Source organism: Haliotis rubra, unplaced genomic scaffold (assembly GCF_003918875.1).
Source record: "Haliotis rubra isolate DU_JTF1 unplaced genomic scaffold, ASM391887v1 Scf442, whole genome shotgun sequence".
NCBI lineage: Eukaryota > Metazoa > Mollusca > Gastropoda > Lepetellida > Haliotidae > Haliotis > Haliotis rubra.
In genome coordinates, this window is record NW_025767127.1 from 546,353 (window position 1) to 570,773 (window position 24,421).

The 24,421-nt window shown below is 40.9% G+C and overlaps 1 protein-coding gene across 1 annotated transcript; it reads left to right on the forward strand.

The window, feature by feature from the left end:
* Positions 1-113: 113 nt before the first annotated feature.
* Positions 114-23,640, forward strand: LOC124289482 (periodic tryptophan protein 2 homolog). The gene is given in 20 exon segments (XM_046726112.1): positions 114-211; positions 2,067-2,179; positions 2,789-2,883; positions 4,683-4,782; positions 5,848-5,991; positions 7,670-7,805; positions 9,484-9,640; positions 10,186-10,255; positions 10,911-11,066; positions 11,328-11,535; positions 12,364-12,512; positions 12,882-12,961; positions 12,964-13,028; positions 15,331-15,481; positions 15,689-15,869; positions 16,789-16,936; positions 19,778-19,940; positions 21,392-21,610; positions 22,188-22,413; positions 23,436-23,640. Coding segments are annotated over 20 exon segments (2,763 nt in total). The 5' UTR covers positions 114-193; the 3' UTR covers positions 23,620-23,640.
* The last annotated feature ends 781 nt before the right edge of the window (positions 23,641-24,421 follow it).

Genomic DNA, 24,421 nt, shown 5'->3' on the forward strand with positions numbered 1-24,421 from the left:
ATGATCATGTGACATCGTCAGCAGGTGCCCGTTCTTATAAACAATTTCATTGGCTCATAACATTACACCGCACCAATGAAAATCGGGATAACGTTTCAGATATGTTATGCGCACGGAACTTGTGAAAAGCACATGGGGATGTGTAAGGTTTTACCTGCTTGTCATAGCCCGGTGATAATCTGAATATATAACGATGAAATTTGCCTACAGGGTAGGTATAAGTGGTTGATCATTCTAAAATATCTTCCCGAGATATTGACAAATGGGATTATGAAAATAAGGAAGTCTTTACAATTGACACATTTACGGCCATCGTAACTTAGATGTACAGAATATCGCAATCGCCACGGAATTAAATAAACTGTCTATTTCCACCGACGTGTGATTTGTTACATAAGCTTTCTTATTTGTGATTGTAATATGCATGAATGGATATGCCGGTTGATTTATATTGTGATCATTCCATGAGTACCCTAGTGAACACATCGAAAAGCTTACAATATGTGCAGTAATACTTGTTGATTAAGTGGTTTTATTGATTTTCATAATATTCATACATGATTAATAACTATTGAGATCTAAATGTATGTTTATGTATTGTTTACTCAAGTACAAACAATTATAATGCAATTGCAAATCTTCAAAATAGAAACTTGCCAAAACAGTAACATAGTCTGTGTTTTTTCTAAACTTGGTCCTACAGGAATTCATTTCAATATTTAACATTTTCACCATGGTGCTCTTATTTGCTTTAATTATTTTAACATATTTCTCAGTGCACTTACATATTTAACAGGTATTATAAATGCAATAACTGAAAGCAGTATGCCTTCGTGGTAGTTCATGGAGTCTGCACAACAGTATCTAGTCTAGATTGTGATCAATATAAACTCATTCAAATGACAGATTTCCTATTAGAATATAATCGTTTTAGTGGAATAAAAGACGATGCAATAAACAAGATAGTCACAAACTCACAGTAATGTTCTAAAATCTGTGTGTATAACTAATGTGATACATGCCCTCATGTATTACAATGTAATTCTTTTACAGAAAACTATGTCCATGAAAATGTTAATTGTGCTTCCAAACAATTATATTTATGTAATACAGTGTGCTGGATGCACAGTCGAGTACACTGGACAGATTGGATACCTTAAGAGTAGGGATGTCATGATACAGGTGAATCACGATATGATACGTATCTCGATACAGAGGTCACAATACGATACATATAGCGATTTCCTGGACGGCAAGTTGATACCATAGGTTACCAGTCACCAGATATTGTTGTAGAGATTACTAGAGAAGAGAAGACTGAGTATCAGCCAAGTATCAATCAACCATCACACCCTGTGTATAGTCTGTTTGCAGTGACAACGTACCGGTGACTTTCACTTTAAACAAAACTGTAAATCGAATACAGTGAAATTAAGATTGCGAATCCTCATAATTCTACCTTGCCAATTTAAAAATTAAATCTTAGATTTTTATTCAACTTCAAAAAAGTTGTTTAACAAACGATCATTGTTTCAAATCGCTTATATTGGTTTGTATTACAAGGGGGTAAGCGCAGTAGTTGGAACAGTGAAACAAATATGCACGTCGTGCGGTACGTGATGAGCGTTAACTTAGACCAACCCTCCTTGTTCTCGGTGTTTCATTTAATGTGCATACCCCCTTGTAATACAAACCAATAATACCGATTTGAAACTATGATCGTTTGTTAAACAACTTTTATCCTAAGTTGAATAAAAATCTGAGATTTAAATTTTGAAATGGCAAAGTAAAATTATGAGGATTCGCAATCTTTATTTCTCTTTATTTGATTTACATTTTTGTTTAAAGTTAAATTCATCAGTACGTATTCACCGCGATCAGACTATAGTCATATGTAATGTTCTTTATGACAAAATTACAAGAGAAAAATGTGTTATGTTCACTTTGAATAAAGTCCTGTTTGTATCACAATGCTACACTGTATCACCGTATTGTTCAGTCTGGACACTTTGCTTTCACTTCAATGTGTACATTTCTTTAGTTTTCTACTCTTTGTTGTATTTCAGTTTTCAAACTTGCTTGGTTCTGTGTACCGGCGAGGAAACTTGACCTTCACCCCAGATGGGAACAGCGTCGTCAGTCCGGTGGGGAACAGGGTCACCGTCTTCGACCTCAGAAAGTATGATCAGGTTCCAATATTAAGAATTAAATGTAAGGGACATGGGTCATGTAATGTACTGCAGTTGACTGTTGCAGATGATGATGAACTTGTCTGTTGGGAAGTTTGTTTAAAATCTAAGAGCAGAGCACTTATAAGAGAAAATATTTTGAAGAAGAGTTCTGTATTTGTGTTTTCATGGGGGGCCATGGATGGCAAAGTCGTCTCACTCACTCACTCACTATGTATTTTGACTTGATGTTACAGGGTTCGATCCCCGACCGCGTCATACCAAAACACGTTAAAATATGGTACTTGTTGGTCCCTGCCTGTCGCTCGGCATTAATGGGTACAGCAAGGACTGGTCGGCTCGGAGTCAGTATAATGTGTCTGAGTGGGGTATTCATGCTTCACTGCGTATTGGGCTAGCACTATAAAACCAGCTTAAGTCTGGGCTAGTACAAGCAGCCACACATACTCACGCATGCACGTCGTCATATGAAAGCGAAATATTCTCAAACGCACGACGTAAAACCCAATTTCACCTCACCTCACCCGCCTCACCTCGCCTCGCCTCGATGTTACAGATTACAGTTCAAGTTTTTCAATTCAGTTCAATTCTCCTTCCAGCAACAAGTCTGAAACCTTGCCCATAGAATGTCGGTTGAACATCCAGTGCGTGGCTCTCTCTCCAGATGGCTTTACAATGATCCTGGTAGACGAAGGTAATCTCAGCATCTCTAACTGGGACATCTACCGTAAATCCTCAAATATGAGTGTCCCTATCTAACATTAATTAAGTAATACTTTCTTCACTGTACATGGATGGACGCAGTGATGTTCATGTAACTGATGTTCCAGTAAATGTTTTTGATGGCTTTAGATTCAGATGGTGCTGCTTGCCATGTTGTTTTCAGTCAGGTTTTTACACAATGTGAGCAAGCAGTTATGACCGATGTCAAGTTATGTAAGGTGATCATTCTTGGTAATCTTGACAAATACTCTTATAATTACAAGCAAACTGCTGCTCACCTACGAGTGAAAATGTCCAGTACAACAAACTGCTGTCTTGTTGAATACAGGGGTGGAAATAACTTTAAAATTGCTAGTGAACTCCGGTACAGTGGCACATGTAAAATCACTTGCCCTGATAATTTTTCCACTGTACCGGCAGTTTTTTTGTTGATTTTTTAAATAAACAACATAATTAACATTGGAAAGTCAACTGGACACCGGTACAGTGTGATATACAAATTTGCTTGCCCGACAGAAAAAACACTGGACTCGGACGTCGGGCAATGGGTTATTTCCACCCCTGCTGAATACTAATATACAGTCAAAGAATTGCAGATGTTAAATATTACCAGGAACTTGTACAGTATTTCACCATTGACCCCAACCAATCTTGTTGGAGTGTGTGATATTTTGAATTTCCTGCTTTGGATTTCATGGAAGTTAGATCAGAATTGATGCAGTTGAAGTTACTTTGTGAAGTTAGCAAATGATATTATTGACTTAAATTAGTCTACAGTCTTGGGGTTTTATAGTTCGAAGTCAAGGTTACTCAAGTATTTTCCTTGAGTATTTTAGGGCAGGGGCCAACGCTCACATAAATTTGGTGACCCTTTAAAGTTCACAGTTCACATTGTCCCAACACACTATCTCAGGCTATGGTATGATTACTAAACATTTCCATATAATCAAACAAGCAATGAAATTCTGTCATTTGCCAAATATGGGATATATAGAGAATTTACCAGGGTTTCTTTGGAGATCAACTTGATTTGATTCATGTAGGGAGACTTGTGTTGGTAGGTAACATGAAAGTTTGAATGCACACAATGTTTCTCAAGTGTATTGAGATAGTAAACATACAATAAACAACATACTGTTTTATGTCATATCAGAGTACTCCAGCACTGTGTCTTAAACATGTTCAGATCATCACTTGCAGCTTAAATGTTTAGCATATACTAAACAAAAGTGTTTGAGCTGAAATATTTTTGATGTTTCATACACATTTAAAGAATCTCACTAAAACATTCATGATTACTAAGTTTTTAGTACAGTCAGTATATATTGTGTCACTGTATTAAGCATAAAACATAAACATTTATAGATGTAGCAGGGTGTGGAGTCATCCTACAAATGACATCCTTACCTTGTCAACTTGCTGACGGGGTTAACCTCTTTGGTCATGTGGACAAGGCGCCGACTTCAGATTAGAAAGTCCGTAGTTCGAATACGAGCACAGGACACGGAAATATTATGGCCACTACATAGACTAAACCATGAATGGTCTTTGAACCCTTTGTTTGAGATGTTATTGTGAAGAAATAATGTAAGCCTTTCTCTTGCATCCTCATGTTTTGAAAGTGTTCAGCAAGTGGAGATGAGGTATTAAACAGATATCATTGTGATATGTTTGTGTACTATCTCCATAAAACTCCACAGTGATATATCAGTTGATTTGATTTGCAAGATTAGTGCTTGGTCTTATTAACATTTGAGTTTGGTTTTGCAGAAGGGGAGGCAACTCTATGCAGTCTAGTCAGTCGTTCGGTGCTGGCCACATATCACTTCCACAAGCATGTGTATGACGTGAGGTTCAGCCCTGATGGAAAGTAAGCACATCTTGAGTTCGAACAAATTAACAGCACAACCAATCTCACTATCAAAGTCCTGGTTCTTTATAACACTAAATAAAGATCTCAGGATATGTAAATAGGGGCTCGTCTGAACAACCTCTGTTTAACTTTGACTGACCAATAAAATGGCTGACAAAGAAGGCAACACAACCCAGTTTGAAGGCAGCTTCCTGGAGCTACACGGCTCTAGTTTCAAACTGGTGACTTCCATTCCATATGAACCTTTAAAAATATTTTGGCAAAGTTGTTGATTCAAATCTGAAGAACTGATTGTGATCTAAAGAACATTCTGAAATGTTCACTAGATGGATGAGATCATATGCAGCAGTTCTTCCAAAGGAAAGTCAGTTTTGTTTCCAATATTCATCCCAGTGAAGCGAGTGATTGACAGTTTTGACTGAATCAGTCTCCAGCCTCTAGGGGTCATTCTGGATACCCTGTGTATGGTTTTCAAAGGTGTATGATCTTGTAAAAGATGTTCTGATTGGTCAGATTCAAGGTCATTCTGACTTCACCCACAATGTGATGTCCTGAGATTTTTGTTTAGCAGTATCAAGCACTAAGATCTGATTTTGTTTAGACTGCAGCACTGTTGCAAAAGTAATGTGTACTTTTGACATGCAAATGAATCTCAGCAAATGCTTTGAAAATTTTTTATTTTTGTATATATTTACGTTTAGATACTAGTTCAAATTTTGTGTTCACTGTTATATTTCTGACATGGTGGAACTCTAATGTTAATATAATGAATCCAGGTTCAATAACCCCATTCTTGTTGTCAGGTGGTCGGACACAGTGACCTGCTTGTCATGGGGTCCCAGTTGCACAGATAGATGCTCATGATATCAATCACTGGATTGTCTGCTCCAGACTGGATGGTTTACAGACCCCCGCCATATGGCTGAGATATTGCTGAGTGCAGCGTTAAATAAATAAATAAATAAATAAATAATAACGGGAATTTTACAAACAACAAACAAAACAATTAAATCAGTATTCTCCACTAGAGAGATTTTTATGTTTTATTCCATCTGCTTCCAGAAAGTTTGCTGTGACGAGAGACAGTGTCATCTTGGTGTTCCATGCTCCGGGGAAGACGAGGGAGTTCAACCCCTTTGTCCACTACAGAACATTCTTTGGTGCATATGATGATAATGTCTGTATCTCCTGGAGCTCCGACTCAAGGTAGGACTAGACATTACTGAGCAGCACCAGGGGGGTGGGTAGTAGATAGTTCAGCAAATATCATGAGCATAACATATACATTCAGACGTTTTAATAGATTACATGGAGTGTGTATTTTGGTTATATGTATCTTTCTTATTCATTTGTATTTAGTTGTACTTCCTCATGTGATTAAGTCCCCTGTAGACCATACTTCCAAGACATCTCATGGAGGTCCAAGTAACTCATAATTCCATGCCAACCTATAAAGTTCCAAGTTGGAATTGGTCTTCAGCAACCCATGTTTGTCACAAGGAGATTGTTGTTGTTTTAAGAGGCAGCTAATGGGATTGGGTGGTCAGTCTCAGTGACTTGGTTCATGTATGTCATCGGATCCTAATTACATGGGTAGATGCTCATGATGTCAATCACTGGATTTTCTGGTCCGACCACCTCCGTGGTCTAGTGGTTAGAGCGTCCGCTCGGAGAGCGGAAGGTTGCGGGTTCGATCCCTGGCCGCATCATACCAAAAGACGTTAAAATATGGTACTTGTTGGTCCCTGCCTGGCGTTCGGCATTAATGGGTACAACAAGGACTGGTCGGCTCGGAGTCAGTATAATGTGTCTGAGTGGGGTATTCATGCTTCACTACGGCATGGTATCTCAGTGGGCTAGCACTATAAAACAAGCTTCAGTCTGGGCTAGTACAAGCAGCGCACATACACATATACACGCATGCACGTCATCATATGAGCGAAATATTCTCAAGCATGACGTTAAACCCAATTTCACCTCACCTCACGTCACCTCACCTCACCCATTTTCTGGTCCAGGCTCCAATATTACTCCTACTACCATCAACAGCTGGAATATTTTGAGTGAAGTGATAAACAATCACAAGTCTTCAGAGCTGTGGTCACTGTAGTTAGGTTTGGATGGGACGTCGACCACAAGGTACAACCATCTCTCAGCTCATGGTCACTGATTATGAGATATTGTACCCTGATGGCATGCATTGTTACTCTCACTCTCACAGAGCTCCAGATAAGATTTAGCTCATGTGGGTACTGTACCCACTGTAATTTTTTGGAGTGGGTATTTCATTTTCCGTTACCCACTGCTTTCAAATATGTGTGTATTTCAGTCATTTTACTCACCTAAGTATTATGTCATTGAGTAAGTTTACTAAGCGGGTATGTTCTGCCTTATGTCATACCTAATCAAGGCCAACTTAAATATAATACAATTGATACAAATCCCTCATCCTATACTGACAGTCGACACTAGTCCTATACTAACAGTACAACTTGATAGCAATCGATGTGTTTTTCATTACGCAAGCGATTTTTATAAATATATTCCGTACACATTTGTTTTTTTTGCGTATCTAACATTTTAAATACGTAATTGGTACGCAACAATAATTTTTCAATGCGTAATTGGAAATTTTCAATGCATATTTTACCCGGATACGCAGCTTATCTGGGCCTCTGCTCTCAAACAGTGTCTGATCACTGCTGAGGTACAGGATTAGATCATAAAATTGTGTTATACCATGTTCACTAGCCTCCTCCTCCTCCGAGTGAGTATAGTATAATGCCATCTTTTTTCCAGTTTAAGAAAGATATATGGATGTCATTATCCAATGAAATTCCAGTATATATGAGGTGATATTATGTGATTGGCCCATGTGTTCCAGAGTGCTGTGTGCTGGCTGTAAGGACATGAACACACGGGTGTATGGCCTGGAGAGGTTCTCCAACCTGGTGGTGTATTCCATGGGAGGACACACCGATGTCATTGTCAACGCCTTCTTTGGGAAAAACTCACTGGACGTATCCTTTGCATGGTGCTTGATCACCGTTTCGTCGTTCCATAAAAGTTGTAGCATCATGAGTTGTAGTAAGTAGTGAACATGATGGGCCAGGTCTGGCTGCTGTTGGTGATATCATTTATCACTGAGTAAAGCTCATCTTGCTCCTTTGACAGGCAGGTTAGGTCCCCAGTAGCCCTAGCTTGTCTCCCTGTTGACTTCAGGGCAGGTTAGGTCCCCAGTAGTCCAAGCTTGTCTCCCTGTTGACTTCAGGGCAGGTTAGGTCCCCAGTAGCCCAAGCTTGTCTCCCTGTTGACTTCAGGGCAGGTAAGGTCCCCAGTAGCCCAAGCTTGTCTCCCTGTTGACTTCAGGGCAGGTTAGGTCCCCAGTAGCCCAAGCTTGTCTCCCTGTTGACTTCAGGGCAGGTAAGGTCCCCAGTAGCCCAAGCTTGTCTCCCTGTTGACTTCAGGGCAGGTTAGGTCCCCAGTAGCCCTAGCTTGTCTCCCCTGTTGACTTCAGGGCAGGTTAGGTCCCCAGTAGCCCTAGCTTGTCTCCCTGTTGACTTCAGGGCAGGTTAGGTCCCCAGTAGCCCAAGCTTGTCTCCCTGTTGACTTCAGGGCAGGTTAGGTCCCCAGTAGCCCAAGCTTGTCTCCCTGTTGACTTCAGGGCAGGTTAGGTCCCCAGTAGCCCAAGCTTGTCTCCCTGTTGACTTCAGGGCAGGTTAGGTCCCCAGTAGCCCTAGCTTGTCTCCCCTGTTGACTTCAGGGCAGGTTAGGTCCCCAGTAGCCCTAGCTTGTCTCCCTGTTGACTTCAGGGCAGGTTAGGTCCCCAGTAGCCCTAGCTTGTCTCCCTGTTGACTTCAGGGCAGGTTAGGTCCCCAGTAGCCCTAGCTTGTCTCCCTGTTGACTTCAGGGCAGGTTAGGTCCCCAGTAGCCCTAGCTTGTCTCCCTGTTGACTTCAGGGCAGGTTAGGTCCCCAGTAGCCCAAGCTTGTCTCCCTGTTGACTTCAGGGCAGGTTAGGTCCCCAGTAGCCCTAGCTTGTCTCCCTGTTGACTTCAGGGCAGGTTAGGTCCCCAGTAGCCCTAGCTTGTCTCCCTGTTGACTTCAGGGCAGGTTAGGTCCCCAGTAGCCCAAGCTTGTCTCCCTGTTGACTTCAGGGCAGGTTAGGTCCCCAGTAGCCCAAGCTTGTCTCCCTGTTGACTACAGGGCAGGTTAGGTCCCCAGTAGCCCAAGCTTGTCTCCCTGTTGACTTCAGGGCAGGTTAGGTCCCCAGTAGCCCTAAGCTTGTCTCCCTGTTGACTTCAGGGCAGGTTAGGTCCCCAGTAGCCCTAGCTTGTCTCCCTGTTGATTTCAGGGCAGGTTAGGTCCCCAGTAGCCTAAGCTTGTCTCCCTGTTGACTTCAGGGCAGTTTAGGTCCCCAGTTGCCCTAGCTTGTCTCCCTGTTGACTACAGGGCAGGTTAGGTCCCCAGTAGCCCTAGCTTGTCTCCCTGTTGATTTCAGGGCAGGTAAGGTCCCCAGTAGCCCAAGCTTGTCTCCCTGTTGACTTCAGGGCAGGTTAGGTCCCCAGTAGCCCAAGCTTGTCTCCCTGTTGATTTCAGGGCAGGTTAGGTCCCCAGTAGCCCAAGCTTGACTCCTTAGCTAAGAATTCTTCACCTAGGGAATATTCTGCTGGTACTCTGTCTTTCCTGAACTCTCCCAGATATACTCTTTAGGCCAAAATGGTCGCCTTGTTGTATGGACGTGTGACACAAAACTGGATGACCTTGAGCCATACAAGCCAGAAGTGACAGATGCCGAACAGTGGGAAAGTGAATCAGACGAACCAGGAGAAGAAATTTGGGGGGAACAGCTGAGAAGTAAGATCATCACTTGTATATTGATAAGGAAGTAATCACATGGCCTGAGAGATCAGCTTGATCAAAATGTTGCTTTTTTATGTCTTAGAACACTCTTCGTAAGCAAAGTCTTGCTATATTTTCTATTTTGACATTACGTGTTTGTAGATTCCTGTTTTGGAGGGTTGAGAAAAATAATAATTCTTTACGAAAGATATTCATGCATCAAACAGCTCATTCATATCTGTTACGTTAAGGATAATGATCGCTCAAATGTGGCAGGTTCCTCAGCCACAGACCTCCGCCATATAGCTGGAATATTGCTGAGTGCAGCGTAAGACTAAACTAAACTCACTCACTCACTCACTCACTCACTCACTCACTCTCACTCTCACTCACTCACTCACTCACTCACTCACTCACTCACTCAGCCACAATCAGTTCTTGCATCTTTGTATTCATGATAGATAGTAGAGACTTTCCATGGCTCTTATGTTCCCGTTGAGTTGAAACCAGGGCATTGTGATCATGTACATGTTGTCAGGATCTGCCTGGTATGTTTACAGAAGCCAGGAAAAAGCAAGACACCTCAGAGGCAAGAGTAAGGAAGAAAATCCACTACAAACAGTTGGCCAAGTAAGTTTGACAGTTTGTTATAGTAATGAATGATGTACTGATGCACTCAATTCACCTTTCACCTTTCACCTTTCACCTTCACCTTCACGGGGGGCGGTGGGTAGCCTAGTGGTTAAAGCCAAGCTATGGAAGACCCGGTTCAATCCCCACATGGGTACAATGTGTGAAGCCCATTTCTGGAGTTCCCCCGCCATGATGTAGCTGGAATATTGCTAAAAGCGGCATAAAACCAAACTCAGTCAGTCAGTCACCGTCATTCACCTTCACCTTCACCTTCACCTTCACCTTCACCTTCACCTTCACCTTCACCTTCACCTTCAACCTCACAGTCCCCTGTAAGATATTATTCCGAAGAGGATATTGTGATGATAAAATTATTTGTACGTTGAACTCCGATAACTTACTTTACAAATGTCAATTTCTGGTCTGTCATGTTCATCTAGACAGCCCCCAGTGGAGAGAAAAGGCTCCTGGATCTCAGAATGCCTTCTATCGTAGGATCATGCTCGTTTGCTTGTCCTATACACAAGTGTGGCTGAAGTGTTGCTGATGTCAGTGTTAAACATCCACTCTCTATACCACGATGTATAATTCTAGAAATAGATTTTACAATGACAAAGTCTTTGACTGTAACCCAATTTCTCTCTCTGTTCAGACATAACATCAAAGATCAGCAGAAGCCTGATGGCTCCATGACCAAACTGACGTCTGCTGCTTTCCACCCAGATACTCACATCCTTGTCACCGGTTTCCAAGATGGATCATTCTACCTCCATGAAATGCCGGAGTTCAGCATGATACACTCTCTCAAGTATGTTTATCCAGTTCAGCATCATTTAGAATTTCATTAAAGCATTTTTGAACCCCAAGAAAACAGGGAAATAGATTTGAAATTGTGACATGAAAGTGAGGCTTCTTTGTGAGTCAGATGAATCATACAGGCGTGTCCTGGCACTCCTGTTTGGTAAGGAAGATTCATTAAATATGCACAGGTTCATATTTCCTTTTGCCTTTAAAAATAAATTCAACAGCCAGTGGTTCCAGTGCTGTCATGGTTGCCTGTTTGTTCCAGTATTTCTGACCAAAGTATTGCCTCCATATCAATAAACTCCAGTGGTGACTGGATTGAGCTGGCGTGTTCTGGATTGGGGCAGTTGCTGGTGTGGGAATGGCAGAGTGAAACATACGTCCTGAAACAGCAGGGCCACTTCAACAACATGGATTGTCTCGCTTACTCCCCAGACGGACAACACATCGCCACAGGAGGGGATGATGGGAAGGTATAGCACCTGCACACATGCATACCAACACAAACATAACTTGAGCATCAAATATATCAGCCTTATCATCCAAAAATATTCTTCCAGTTTTATACCCCCAGTATGTAATGCGGGGGGATATGGTCAACATCTTGTCCGTCCGTCCATAATCATTTCGTTTCCAGAGCATAACTAAATAAAGCATTCAATATTTTTCAACAAAAATTTGTATGAATATCAAACAGAACCTAAAGTGGTGCCTTTTGCTATTTGCAAATATTAGGCAGGTGTTTTTTTCTCGGTTGCAATGGAAACAATTTGGACTTAGTCTCAAAATGGACGGGTTGGCTTCATTTCCAGAGCACAACTCGAAAACCTTTCAATAACTTGCAGATATAAGACAGATACCAAAGTGATCCCTTTGGCTGTTTGCGGATTTTGGGCATTTTAATTTTTCATGATTTCCATGGAAATGATTTGGATTTAGTAATAAAAAGTCAAGTTGGACTTTAAGTAACTGTCAGATAATTTGTTCTTTCAAATTTGTGGGGGCCAGGGGGATTTGTCCTCTTCTGATGACTCTTGTTTCATTTCAGCTTGTGAACAGTAACAAACAGTGTCTTGTGTGTAAACAGAAAAGCAAACCATGTCATTTGATTGTGCTGTCATGGTAACTGATGACATCACAATGGTCTGCAAGACATTGTGATTCATTTTTATACAGCTGTATAGGAGATATCGTGTTACCTCACAGACGTGATATTATTTGTGGAAGCCTGTTTTGGATAGTAAATGCCTTTTGCTGTGTAATGACATCATTTATGACGCTGACTATTTTCGATTTGTAAGGTGAAAGTTTGGAACACCAGCAGCGGGTTTTGTTTCGTAACGTTCAGCGAGCACCTTGGGGGAATCACTGACGTCACATTCAGTCAAAATGGCAAGGTGGTGTTGTCAGCATCACTCGATGGCACCGTCCGAGCCTTCGACCTCAACAGGTGGGTTATGACTGCTTTCAGGAAGCCAAAACTATATGCAGTGTTTTGTGAAATGTTGATGTCTCCAATAGGGAGGGGTGGGTTTTATTTCCGGAGCACAACTCGAAAACCTTTCAATATCTTTCAGAAAATACTTGGCAGATATATGAGACAGATCCCAAAGTGGTGCCCTTTGTTATTTTGGATTTTTGTCAATTTTATTTTCCTCGGTTTCCATGCAACAATTTGGACTTAGTCTCATAAAGTAGTTGTGGACAGCTGGAATATTACTAACATTGTTTTTGTGGTGTGGATATATTTGGTTGTAGTTTCTTACACATATTCTACATCTTGCTGTGTACGTTACCATTGACATTTGGTGTTTTTCAGATATCGCAACTTCAGAACATTCGCATCACCACGTCCTGTACAGTTTTCCTGCCTAGCGACAGACAGCAGTGGGGAAGTAGTGTGTGCGGCGGTGTTGATGTGTTTGAGATATTTGTGTGGTCCATGCAGACTGGCAGGCTACTAGAGGTTTGTTACACTTTGTTGGAGACATCTGATAAGAGGGCAAGGACAATCAAACCAGTAACATCAAGTGTCTTTTTCGTAAAGGTTACAAACCACTGTTGCATGTGAGATATTTCCCTCTCCCTTTGTCGTCTGACAGCCTGTATGAATACTCATCCATCTGAAAATGAAGTCATGAGTTGATTGATCCCTGACTATTGCTAGATAACATGGCCTAGCAATACCTTCTGTTGCTTGATAATGGTCTAATAATCCCTAACTGTTGCGGGATAAATGGTCTAATGATCTCTGACTATTGCTGGATTAAATGGTCTAATGATCTCGTGAGTATTGCTGGATAAAATGGTCTAATGATCTCGTGAGTATTGCTGGATAGAATGGTCTAATGATCTCGTGAGTATTGCTGGATAAAATGGTCTAATGATCCCTGACTATTGCTGGATAACATGGTCTAATAATCTCTGACTATTGCTGGATAACATGGTCTAATAATCTCTGACTATTGCTGCATAACATGGTCTAATGATCCCTGACTATTGCTGGATAAAATGGTCTAATGATCTCGTGAGTATTGCTGGATAAAATGGTCTAATGATCTCGTGAGTATTGCTGGATAACATGGTCTGATGATCCCTGGCTATTGCTGGATAACATGGTCTAATGATCCCTGACTATTGCTGGATAACATGGTCTAATGATCCCTGACTATTGCTGGATGACATGGTCTAATGACCCCTGACTATTGCTGGATAACATGGTCTAATGATCTCGTGAGTATTGCTGGATAACATGGTCTAATGATCCTGACTATTGCTGGATGACATGGTCTAATGACCCCTGACTATTGCTGGATAACATGGTCTAATGATCTCGTGAGTATTGCTGGATAACATGGTCTAATGATCCCTGACTATTGCTGGATGACATGGTCTAATGACCCCTGACTATTGCTGGATAACATGGTCTAATGATCTCGTGAGTATTGCTGGATAACATGGTCTAATGATCCCTGACTATTGCTGGATGACATGGTCTAATGACCCCTGACTATTGCTGGATAACATGGTCTAATGATCCCTGACTATTGCTGGATAAATGGTCTAATGATCTGTGACTATTGCTGGATAAAATGGTCTAATGATCTCTTACTATTGCTGGATAAAATGGTCTAATGATCCCTGACTATTGCTGGATAAAATGGTCTAATGATCCCTGACTATTGCTGGATAATATGGTCTAATGATCCCTGACTATTGCTGGATAAAATGGTCTAATGATCTCGTGAGTATTGCTGGATAAAATGGTCTAATGATCTCTGAGTATTGCTGGATAGAATGGTCTAATGATCTGTGACTATTGCTGGATAAAATGGTCTAATGATCTGTGACTATTGCTGGATAACATGGTCTAATGATCTCTGAATAATTGGTCTAATGATTCCTGACTATTGCTGGATAAAATGGTCTAATGATCTCTGACTATTGCTGGATAAAATGGTCTAATGATCTCTGACTATTGCTGGATAAAATGGTCTAATGATCCCTGACTATTGCTGGATAATATGGTCTAATGATCCCTGACTATTGCTGGGTAAAATGGTCTAATGATCTCTGACTATTGCTGGATAAAATGGTCTAATGATCTCTGATTATTGCTGGATAACATGGTCTAATGATCTCTGGATAAATGGTCTAATGATCTCTGACTATTGCTGGATTAAATGGTCTAATGATCTCTGGATAAATGGTCTAATGATCTCTGACTATTGCTGGATTAAATGGTCTAATGATCTCTGGATAAATGGTCTAATGATCCCTGACTATTGCTGGATAAAATGGTCTAATGATCTCTGACTACTGCTGGATAAAATGGTCTAATGATCTCTGGATAAATGGTCTAATGATCCCTGACTATTGCTGGATAAAATGGTCTAATTATCTCTGACTAGCTATCAGAGACTTACATTGGCTATCTTGGCTATACTTGTTTCAGGGTCTGTATGACAAACCAAATTTAAATAACACTCGGTTACTGGGATACCAATAACTGAACTGATAGCTGAAATGTGAAGTAAAAGAATGCCTGATTACTCCAAGTGACTATATGTCATAGCTGGTGAGTTTTGCAACATAGACTTCTGATTGCTGTGTTCTGTAACTTCCTGGGAGTCATTGTAGCACATTCAATGCACATACTTTTTAAGAGCTTTATTATTGATGAAAATGAGAAAGAAGTTTATAGTGTTCCAATACAAGACTATGATGTGTTTTGAATGTATGGAGGATGTTACATTGATGTGTTGCAGATACTGACTGGACACGAAGGACCAATCAGCAGCCTCAGTTTCAGCCCAGCAAGAGCCATCTTGGCCAGTGCATCATGGGACAAAACTATCAAAGTATGGGATGTGTTTGAGAACAAATCAGCCAAGGAATCCTATGGACTGCCCACAGATGGTAAGTGAGGTTATCTAATATGTGTTTCTGGGGCAACAATTTTGATTTAGCTCATAAACTGTTTATTAAAATGTTACGTTGCTGTGAACTTTTCATTGTATATGCAGGAATATGCGGACTACCCTGAATAGCTGCATGACATTAGTTATGGTGTGATGACATGTCACATACTCTTCTAACATTCTCATCGTGTTGTTCTGTCACCAGTTCTGGCTGTTGCATTCCGCCCTGATGGCAATGAGTTGGCTGTTGCCAGCCTGGATGCCACCATTACTCTGTGGAATCCAGACACGGGAACCCAGGTCGGCGCCATCGAGGGCAAGCATGATGTCGGGTATTCGAGGAAGGAGATGGACAAAATAACAGCTAAGAAGTCAGCAGCTGGAAAGTAAGTTCTTCATCAGTTGGTCCAAGATGTAGGTGGTAGGGTAGCCTAGTGGTTAAAGCGTTCGCTCATTAAGTCGAAGACCCGGGTTCGATTCCCCACATGGGCACAATGTGTGAAGCCCATTTCTGGTGTCCCACGCCGTGATATTGCTGGAATGTTGCTAATAAGCAACGTAAAACTAAACTTAATCATTCCAAGAAGATGGCAAGGTTTATATCTGTCCCAGGTTCTCTAAAACAGAGATTGAGTGTCTGGGTGTATATTTCAGTGTAATGCAAAACACATTTGATGCAGTATGTAAACCTTCACTTTTTATCCTAAGTGTAGCTGAATAGTTTATAGAAAATATAACTATTGCCGACAATTTTTTTCAACAATTTAATACCTTTATGTAAATGGTGTGTAACAGCATTTATAGAATTCTCGTTATTTTAAACCCAAAAAATCTGTTTAAAAGCTACCTGTTACATGTTTGTGTTAATCAGTGTATTTGCTGATACTAGAGTACACCTATAGACCATTAGAGTCGGTAGCCACTGTGTACGTTATGCAGGTGTTGTAGGTTTGATTTGGCTGAATTAGTACAGTTTCCAGTGACCACTGACCTGTGAAGATACGGTCTAGACAGTCTGGTCCAGACTCGATTATTTACAGCTGGAATATTGCGGAGTGCAGCATAAAACTAAACTCACTCACCCAATGACCATTGCTGGCAAATATATGTAATGTTGCTGTGGTTATGGCTGCATGATGTCCTGTATATTGATGAGGCACTGATTCCAGACTGACCTACTGACTTAAAACACATGCAAGGTAACCAGGTTGGGTGAAGTGGATCTTGGAGTGGAGTCAAACTATGAAATATTTTACTCCAGTTCCTAAAAGCCACTAATCCCATCATCTGGCTGGCTTGTTTCAGGGCCTTCACAACGATCTGCTACAGCGCCGACGGCAACTGTCTCCTGGCTGCAGGCAGGTCAAAGTTCGTCTGTATCTACTCCGTCCCAGATCGTCTACTGATGAAGAAGTTTGAGATCTCCTGCAACATGTCCTTTGATGGGATGGAGGTAGGCAGCATGAAGTGGGAGTGAGCGAGTTTACTTTTACCGCGCACTCAGCAATATTCCAGCTATATGGCAGCGGTCTGTAAATAATCGAGTCTGGACCAGACAATCCAGTGATCAACGATCTATGCAGTTGGTGTATGATGACATGTATCCACCAAGTCAGCGAGCCTGACCACCCGATCCTGCTAGTCGCCTCTCACGACACGCATGGGTTACTGAAGACCAATTCTAACCCGGATCTTCACGGGTTGAGCATGAAGGCATGTATCTGGTGGTACATCAATGTTTGGTCAACATTGATGACCTGTTACCGAGTCTTTCCGTATCCTTCATGTTGGCAGGTTGCAAGATCCATCACTAATCTCTTAACATTACTTCTGTTGAATAATGATCTGTTTAATGTATTCAGTACAGATAAGTGATCGAGTGAGTTAAAATTTTAAGTCACATTGGCAGTATTTCAGCCAATGGTGGGTAAGATAAGTCCTCTTGAAACAAATAACTTGACGTCTCTACTTTTCTCAGTCAGTTTTCTTTAAGTTGTACATTTGTAATTATTATCCCACCGGCATATAATGCGGTGGGATATAGTGGTCGCCTCGTCCGTCTGTCCGTCTGTCCGTCCGTCCGTCCGTCCGTCCGTCCGTCCGTCCGTAATCATTTTGTTTCCGGACCATAACTCAAAGACCGTTCGATATTTTTTAACCAAAATTGGTAGATATGTCAAAAATAACCTAAGGTGGTGCCTTTTGCTATTTACAGATAATTGTCATTTTTATTTTTCTCGGTTTCCATGGAAACGTTTTGGACTTAGTCTTAAAGAAGGGTGGGCTTCGTTTCCGGAGCATAACTCAAGAACCGTTCAATATTTTTCAACAAAACTTGGTAGATATATCAAACAGATCCTAAAGTGGTGCCTTTTGCATTTCACAGATTTTTGGCATTTTTATTTTTCCCGGTTTCCATGGAAACGATTTGGACTTAGTCCCAAAGTGAGGGTGGGCTTCGTTTCGGAGCATAACTCAAGAACCGTTCAATATTTTCAACAAAACTTGGTAGATGTATGAAACAGATCCTAAAGTTGTGCCTTTTGCTATTGCCGATTTTTGGCATTTTATTTTCTTGGTTTCCATGGAAACATTTTGAACTTAGTCTCAAAAGTAAGGATTGCTTTTCGTTTCGGAGCATAACTCAAGAACCATTCAATATTTTCAACAAAACTTGGTAGATATATCAAACAGATCCTAAAGTTGTGCCTTTTGCTATTTGCAGATTTTTGGCATTTTATTTTCCCGGTTTCCATGGAAGCGATTCGGACTTAGTCCCAAAAGTGAGGGGTGGGCTTCGTTTCGAGAGCATAACTCAAGAACCGTTCAATATTTTTCAACAAGACTTGGTAGATATATCAAACAGAACCTTAAGTGGTGCCTTTTGCTATTTGCAGATTTTTGGCATTTTATTTTTCCGGTTTCCATGGAAGCGATTCGGACTTAGTCCCAAAAGTGAGGGGTGGGCTTCGTTTCCAGAGCATAACTCAAGAACCGTTCAATATTTTTCAACAAGACTTGGTAGATATATCAAACAGAACCTTAAGTGGTGCCTTTTGCTATTTGCCGATTTTTGGCATTTTTATTTTTCCCGGTTTCCATGGAAACGATTCGGACTTAGTCCCAAAAGTGAGGGGTGGGCTTCGTTTCCAGAGCATAACTCAAGAACCGTTCAATATTTTTCAACAAGACTTGGTAGATATATCAAACAGAACCTTAAGTGGTGCCTTTTGCTATTTGCCGATTTTTGGCATTTTTATTTTTCCCGGTTTCCATGGAAACGATTTGGACTTAGTCCCAAAAAGTGAGGGTGGGCTTCGTTTCCGGGGCACAACTCAAGAACTGTTCAATATTTTTCAACAAAACTTGGTAGATATGTATGAAACAGATCCTAAAGTTGTGCCTTTTGCTATTTGCCGATTTTTGGCATTTTATTTTTCTTGGTTTCCATGGAAACATTTTGGACTTAGTCTCAAAAAGTAAGGGATTGCTTTCGTTTCGGAGCATAACTCAAGAACCATTTAATATTTTTCAACAAAACTTGATAGATATATCAAACAGATCCTAAAGTTGTGCCTTTTGCTGTTGCAGATTTTTGGCATTTTATTTTCCGGTTTCCATGGAAACGATTCGGACTTAATCCCAAAAGTGAGGGGTGGGCCGTTTCGAGGAGCACAACTCAAAAACCTCTCTATATCTTTCAGCAAAACTTGGCAGATATGTGAGGCAGATATTGAAGTGATGCCTTTTGCTATTTGCAGATATTTGTGATTTATTATTTTCTCGGTTTCCATGGAAATGATTCGAACTTAGTCTCAAAAGGAAGGGATGGGTTTTGTTTCGAGCACTGCTTGAAAACTTCTTAATATCTTTCAGCAAAACTTGGCAGATATGTGAGGCAGATCCCAAAGTGGTGCCTTTTGCTATTTGCAGATTTTTTGTCATTTATTTTTTTCATGATTTCCATGGAAACGATTTGCACTTAGTCTAAAATCAAGCTGGACTTTAAGTAACTGTCAGATGATTTGTTCTTTCAAAGATGTGGGGGCCGGGGGGATATGTCATCTTCTGATGACTCTTGTATAACTTAATTCACACAGTTGGTCGTAAAGATCATATCAATTACTACCTCGCACCTGATTTGTTAAGTTACTGTGTGCGAAAAATGGATCATGTTGGAAAGCGTAAATAAATCTCAAAGTCGTCATCTTTGTTTTGTCATGTATGCTATGAGGCAGGGCACGATCAACATTGTCTTCTGATACTTCAACCTTGAGATTTCTACTTCCTGTAGGAGTTCCTAGACCGGCGTAAGATGACCGAGTGGGGAAACATAGCGATGGTGGAGAGTGAGGAGGGGCAGCAGATTGCCCTCCCGGGGGTCCGTAAGGGGGATATGAGTTCACGACACTTCAAACCAGAGGTCCGGGTCTCCACAGTCAGATTCTCTCCCACAGGTAGGTGATTAATATTGATAACGACCCTATCTCTCTGAACTTGTTTTGATTTAATGTTATTATCCCTTGACCTTCATTTCAAGGTCACAAGGGGACTTTAACGTTTTACCTGCATGTTAAGCTATCTCAAGAACCGTTCACTGGATTTTGCTTCATATTTGATACCAAGTTTCATCCAGGGAAGGCGCAGGGCCCAGTTGATTTTGGTGACCTTCACTGTATTTTCAAGGTCACAGAGACACTTTGAAGATTTCAGCATGTTAAGATAGTCATCAAGATATCGCAAAAAATATTCACTGGATTTTCTTCATATTTGACACCAAGCTTCATCTAGGGAAGGCCCAGGTCCCAGTCAAATTTGGTGACCTTCACATAATTTTCAGGGTCACGACGACACTTTGAAGATTTCAGCTTGTTAACCTAAATTGTCGGCAAGATATTTCAAAAACGGTTCACTGGATTTTCTTCATAGACTTTCAAGACTTCCCTTGAATGTTTTTCAATAAGCAATTTCTTTAGTACTATTTGTGCATATTTCATACACTATGACATTAATGTCAAGGTCAAAGTCAGTCTTGAAAACGTGTGTGTTTGAACAACTTTAGAGCAAGATATCAAGAGAGGTTGACTGGTCATGTTTTTGTTGACATTAAACTTCATCTTCAACTTTCATTACTTAATAAGTTTGATTTCATAATTTGCGGCGGGGGATTATGTCACCTTACTGACAATGCTTGTCTTTTATTCAATATGCTAATCTGTAAAAGTAAAGGGATTCTGGATAGTTGTGAATCAGTAGATGGACTCAGCTCCTATAGGGTTAAACCAGGAAGTGGTCTGGTTGTTCACACAGGTTTACAGCTTGTGGTGATGATGAAAGGGATTACTACCTCAGTGACATCCTCGGGCATGTAACGGAAGCGGGACCTACCCTGTGGCCAAATATGTAACTAAATCTAACACTTGGGGTAGTGAGGCTGATTAATTTAACAAATATATTTCATTGCTGCAGTCATTAGCATTGTTTATGATGACGGATCTGACATCTGACAGTGAAACTTACTGGCCAGATTATAGATGATGCTGTTTAGTGTTTTTTATGAATGCTGTAACAGAGAAGATATGTACAAAGTCATGACAAAGTAGTGACAATGCTTGTCTTTACTACCAAACATATCCTTTCAGCGAAATATATCATTACTACCAAATATATCATCACAACCAAATATATCATTGTTACCATGGATATCCTTACAACCAAATATATCATTACAACTCAATATATCATTGCCACCATATATATCATTACCACACTATCTCTTACACATGTCGACAGTATGAGGGATCAGAAGAAAAAACTCTTTCTTACTCAATTTCATTCATCATATATTTTATGAAAACACAGCACCAGTCCTCTTTATCATTGTACCTGATGTACTATTTACATTCAGGGCGTGCATGGGCAGCAACATCGACGGAAGGGCTCCTTGTCTACTCTCTTGACCACAACCTCGTGTTTGACCCCTATGAACTGGACACAGAGATCACACCAGCTAGTGTCAGAAGGACATTGGCAAAGGGAGATCACTCTGAAGCCCTTCTACTCAGTTTTCGGCTGAATGAACAGAATCTGATTCAGGAAGTCATGGAATCCATTCCACCCAATGACAGTAAGAATGATTGTTACATGTTTTCAGTCCTCTCAATTCATATCGAAGTCCTGAAAGTTGTGATGCGTGAGGAGCCAAAGGGTACTCTCAGCTTTAAACTTGAACTATCGTGTAACTGCAGTAATGTTTAAATGAGCATTCATCTGACTCTCAAAGGTTGTGTTTATGACGTTAGTTTAATGTTATGATATTCAGAGTTGTTCCTTCTGTATTTATATATTCAGCCTCCATTATAATGCTGGATTATTGTTGAAAGTGAGTGAGTGAGTGGGTTTAGTTTTACCCTGCTTTTAGCAATATTCCAGCAATATTACGGCGGGGGACACCAGAAATGGGCTTCAAACATTGTACCCATGTGGGGAATCGAACCCAGGTCTTCAGTGTGACGAGCAAACGCTTTAACCACTAGGCTACCCCATCGCCATTTGTTGAAAGTGACATAAAGCCCTCTTGGTGAATTTAACATGTGTAACTGACTGCTCTTTTCCCCGGACTTATCACAGAACTGTTGCTCTACTGAAATGTGTACCAACTGCCCTATCAGTATTGTTTCTGAAGTATAAATCATCGTTTGCAGTTGACGTTATCTGCCAGTCATTACCAGACACGTATGTTGACCGTCTGCTTGGGTATGTAGCCAATCAGGTAGAGGTGTCTGCTCACCTCCAGTTCTATCTCACGTGGATACAGCGTCTGCTTTTTATACATGGGCCAAAGGTCAAACAAAGGTCACAAAAGGTCATGGCTACTCTGAGGACCCTTCAGAAAAATGTCACACGAAAGTACGAAGATGTTGGAAAACTGTAAGTACTGAGAAACAAGATAAGTTTTTGCAAGTGTTTTATCAAGTATTCTCTATATCCAATTGACGTGAATTAGTGACAACACATGTTGAAAGATACTGAAAATTATACTAAGAGCAGTGTCAGCAATGGTATTGGCTAAAACTATATTCTTCTGATTTCGCGTAAATCCCCGTAAAGACAACACAGGTGAAGGCCTGACATAGGCCAATGTGACGCCTTTGCTGTTATTTTCATGGAGGATGATAATTTATTGTTTAAGGATAAGGGAATTATCTGTAAGATACTCATACAGTGGGCGACACTGCTCATATGTAATTGGTTATGTGTGGGTCTGTATGTTTTGTTTGCAAGTTAGTGGGTAAGACAGAGGTAAATGCTTGATGGGCATTTAGAAGTTCGTACGTAACATAACAACGTATCGTATGGATTTACAACTTCTTTATTGTTAACAACACGACGTTTCTGGGCAACTTCTTGCCCCTTCATCAGGTGAATGATGGACAGAGGTAGACAAAGCCTGAACAGTGGTGGAAGGTATATGTGATTGGTCTATGGGCCCATAGCATGAAATGGACAGTGGTGGAGTTTGCTCCCTTTGTCATGTATAGGATCCATCGGCATTGGTTCATGTCCGATATTCCGGGTGACTTATGGTCAGCGCCAAACCAGTGAAGGATGTAAAGAAGGTAAATAGCTGTAACCTGTGGCTTCCTCCCATTCACCAAATGATCGTTTACCAGCTCAGCCACTCAACCACTGTCACTGGTATGCAGGGTTGGCAGACCAACCTAAGACCAGAGCCAGGATGAAACTGGAATTCAAACTCCAAACAATCACCATAGCAACATACAGTGCCATCATGCATAATGTCTCGTAACTTTACAACCTATGGTAACTCTATCCTATATTATAGGTTTAGGAATGGCATAGCTCTGTGAACGTTTTGTGGATAGGGTCCCTGGTATGATTAATGTCTTGTATTTGAAAACTCATTCTGTCACCTTACATTTGAATTGCAGATGTGATCACAACAAGTACCACCTTGACTTCATCCTGGCGATGTCACGGAACAAGCGGAAACACGTGAAGGACGAGGAGGATGGGAACGGGGAGGAACTGATGGAGGCGGCCGAATCAGACTCTGACCTTGACCTCCAGGATATGATGAAGGAAGAAGATTTTATGTCCAATTTTGATACATGAAATAAATATATACATTCACTAGAGGTGCGTTTAGTTTGTTATTCTCAATGGAAAGTGAATAATTGTCCCCCGCCGCACCGCGGAACGGGGGACTATGTATTCAGTGGGGTCCGTACATACGTTCCGATTCTTGTTAACACGATATCTTATGAACTGTTGCACCCAATGTCTTCAAATTAGGTGACGGCATACATTGGGTGATTAGGCAGACACCAGTCGATTTGGGTGACCTTGCCCTTATTTTCAAAGTCACCACGACACTTTGACCACTTTTCAAACTCTTGTTAGCGTGATTGGACAAATTGGACACTTTGAACACTTTTCAAACTCTTCTTAACACGGCATCTCATGAACTGTTGTACCCAATGTCTTCAAATTTGGTGACAGTTTACATTTGGGTATTACGCAGACACCAGACGATTTGGGTGACCTTGACCTTATTTTCAAGGTCACCACGATACTTTGACCGCTTTTTAAAGGCGATATCTCATAAAACATTGCACCCAATGTTTTCAAGTATGTTGACAGCCTACATTGGGTGATTATGCAGACACCAGTCATTTCAGGCATCTTGTATGTGACCCAAAAATAAAAAGTAGTAAATATAGATATTCCATTCTTTAGCGGCGGGGGAGATTGCCACATCAGTTGCAAACACTTGTTTTAGATTTATTGACCCAGTTCCGCGGCAAAACTTGTGGAAAGGTTGAGAGTGAATGAATCTTGTTTATGTGCTACAGTGCTCACTATTCCAGTAATAGCAAAGCTTTCATAATTAAATCTGAGCCAACATACCAGTGCA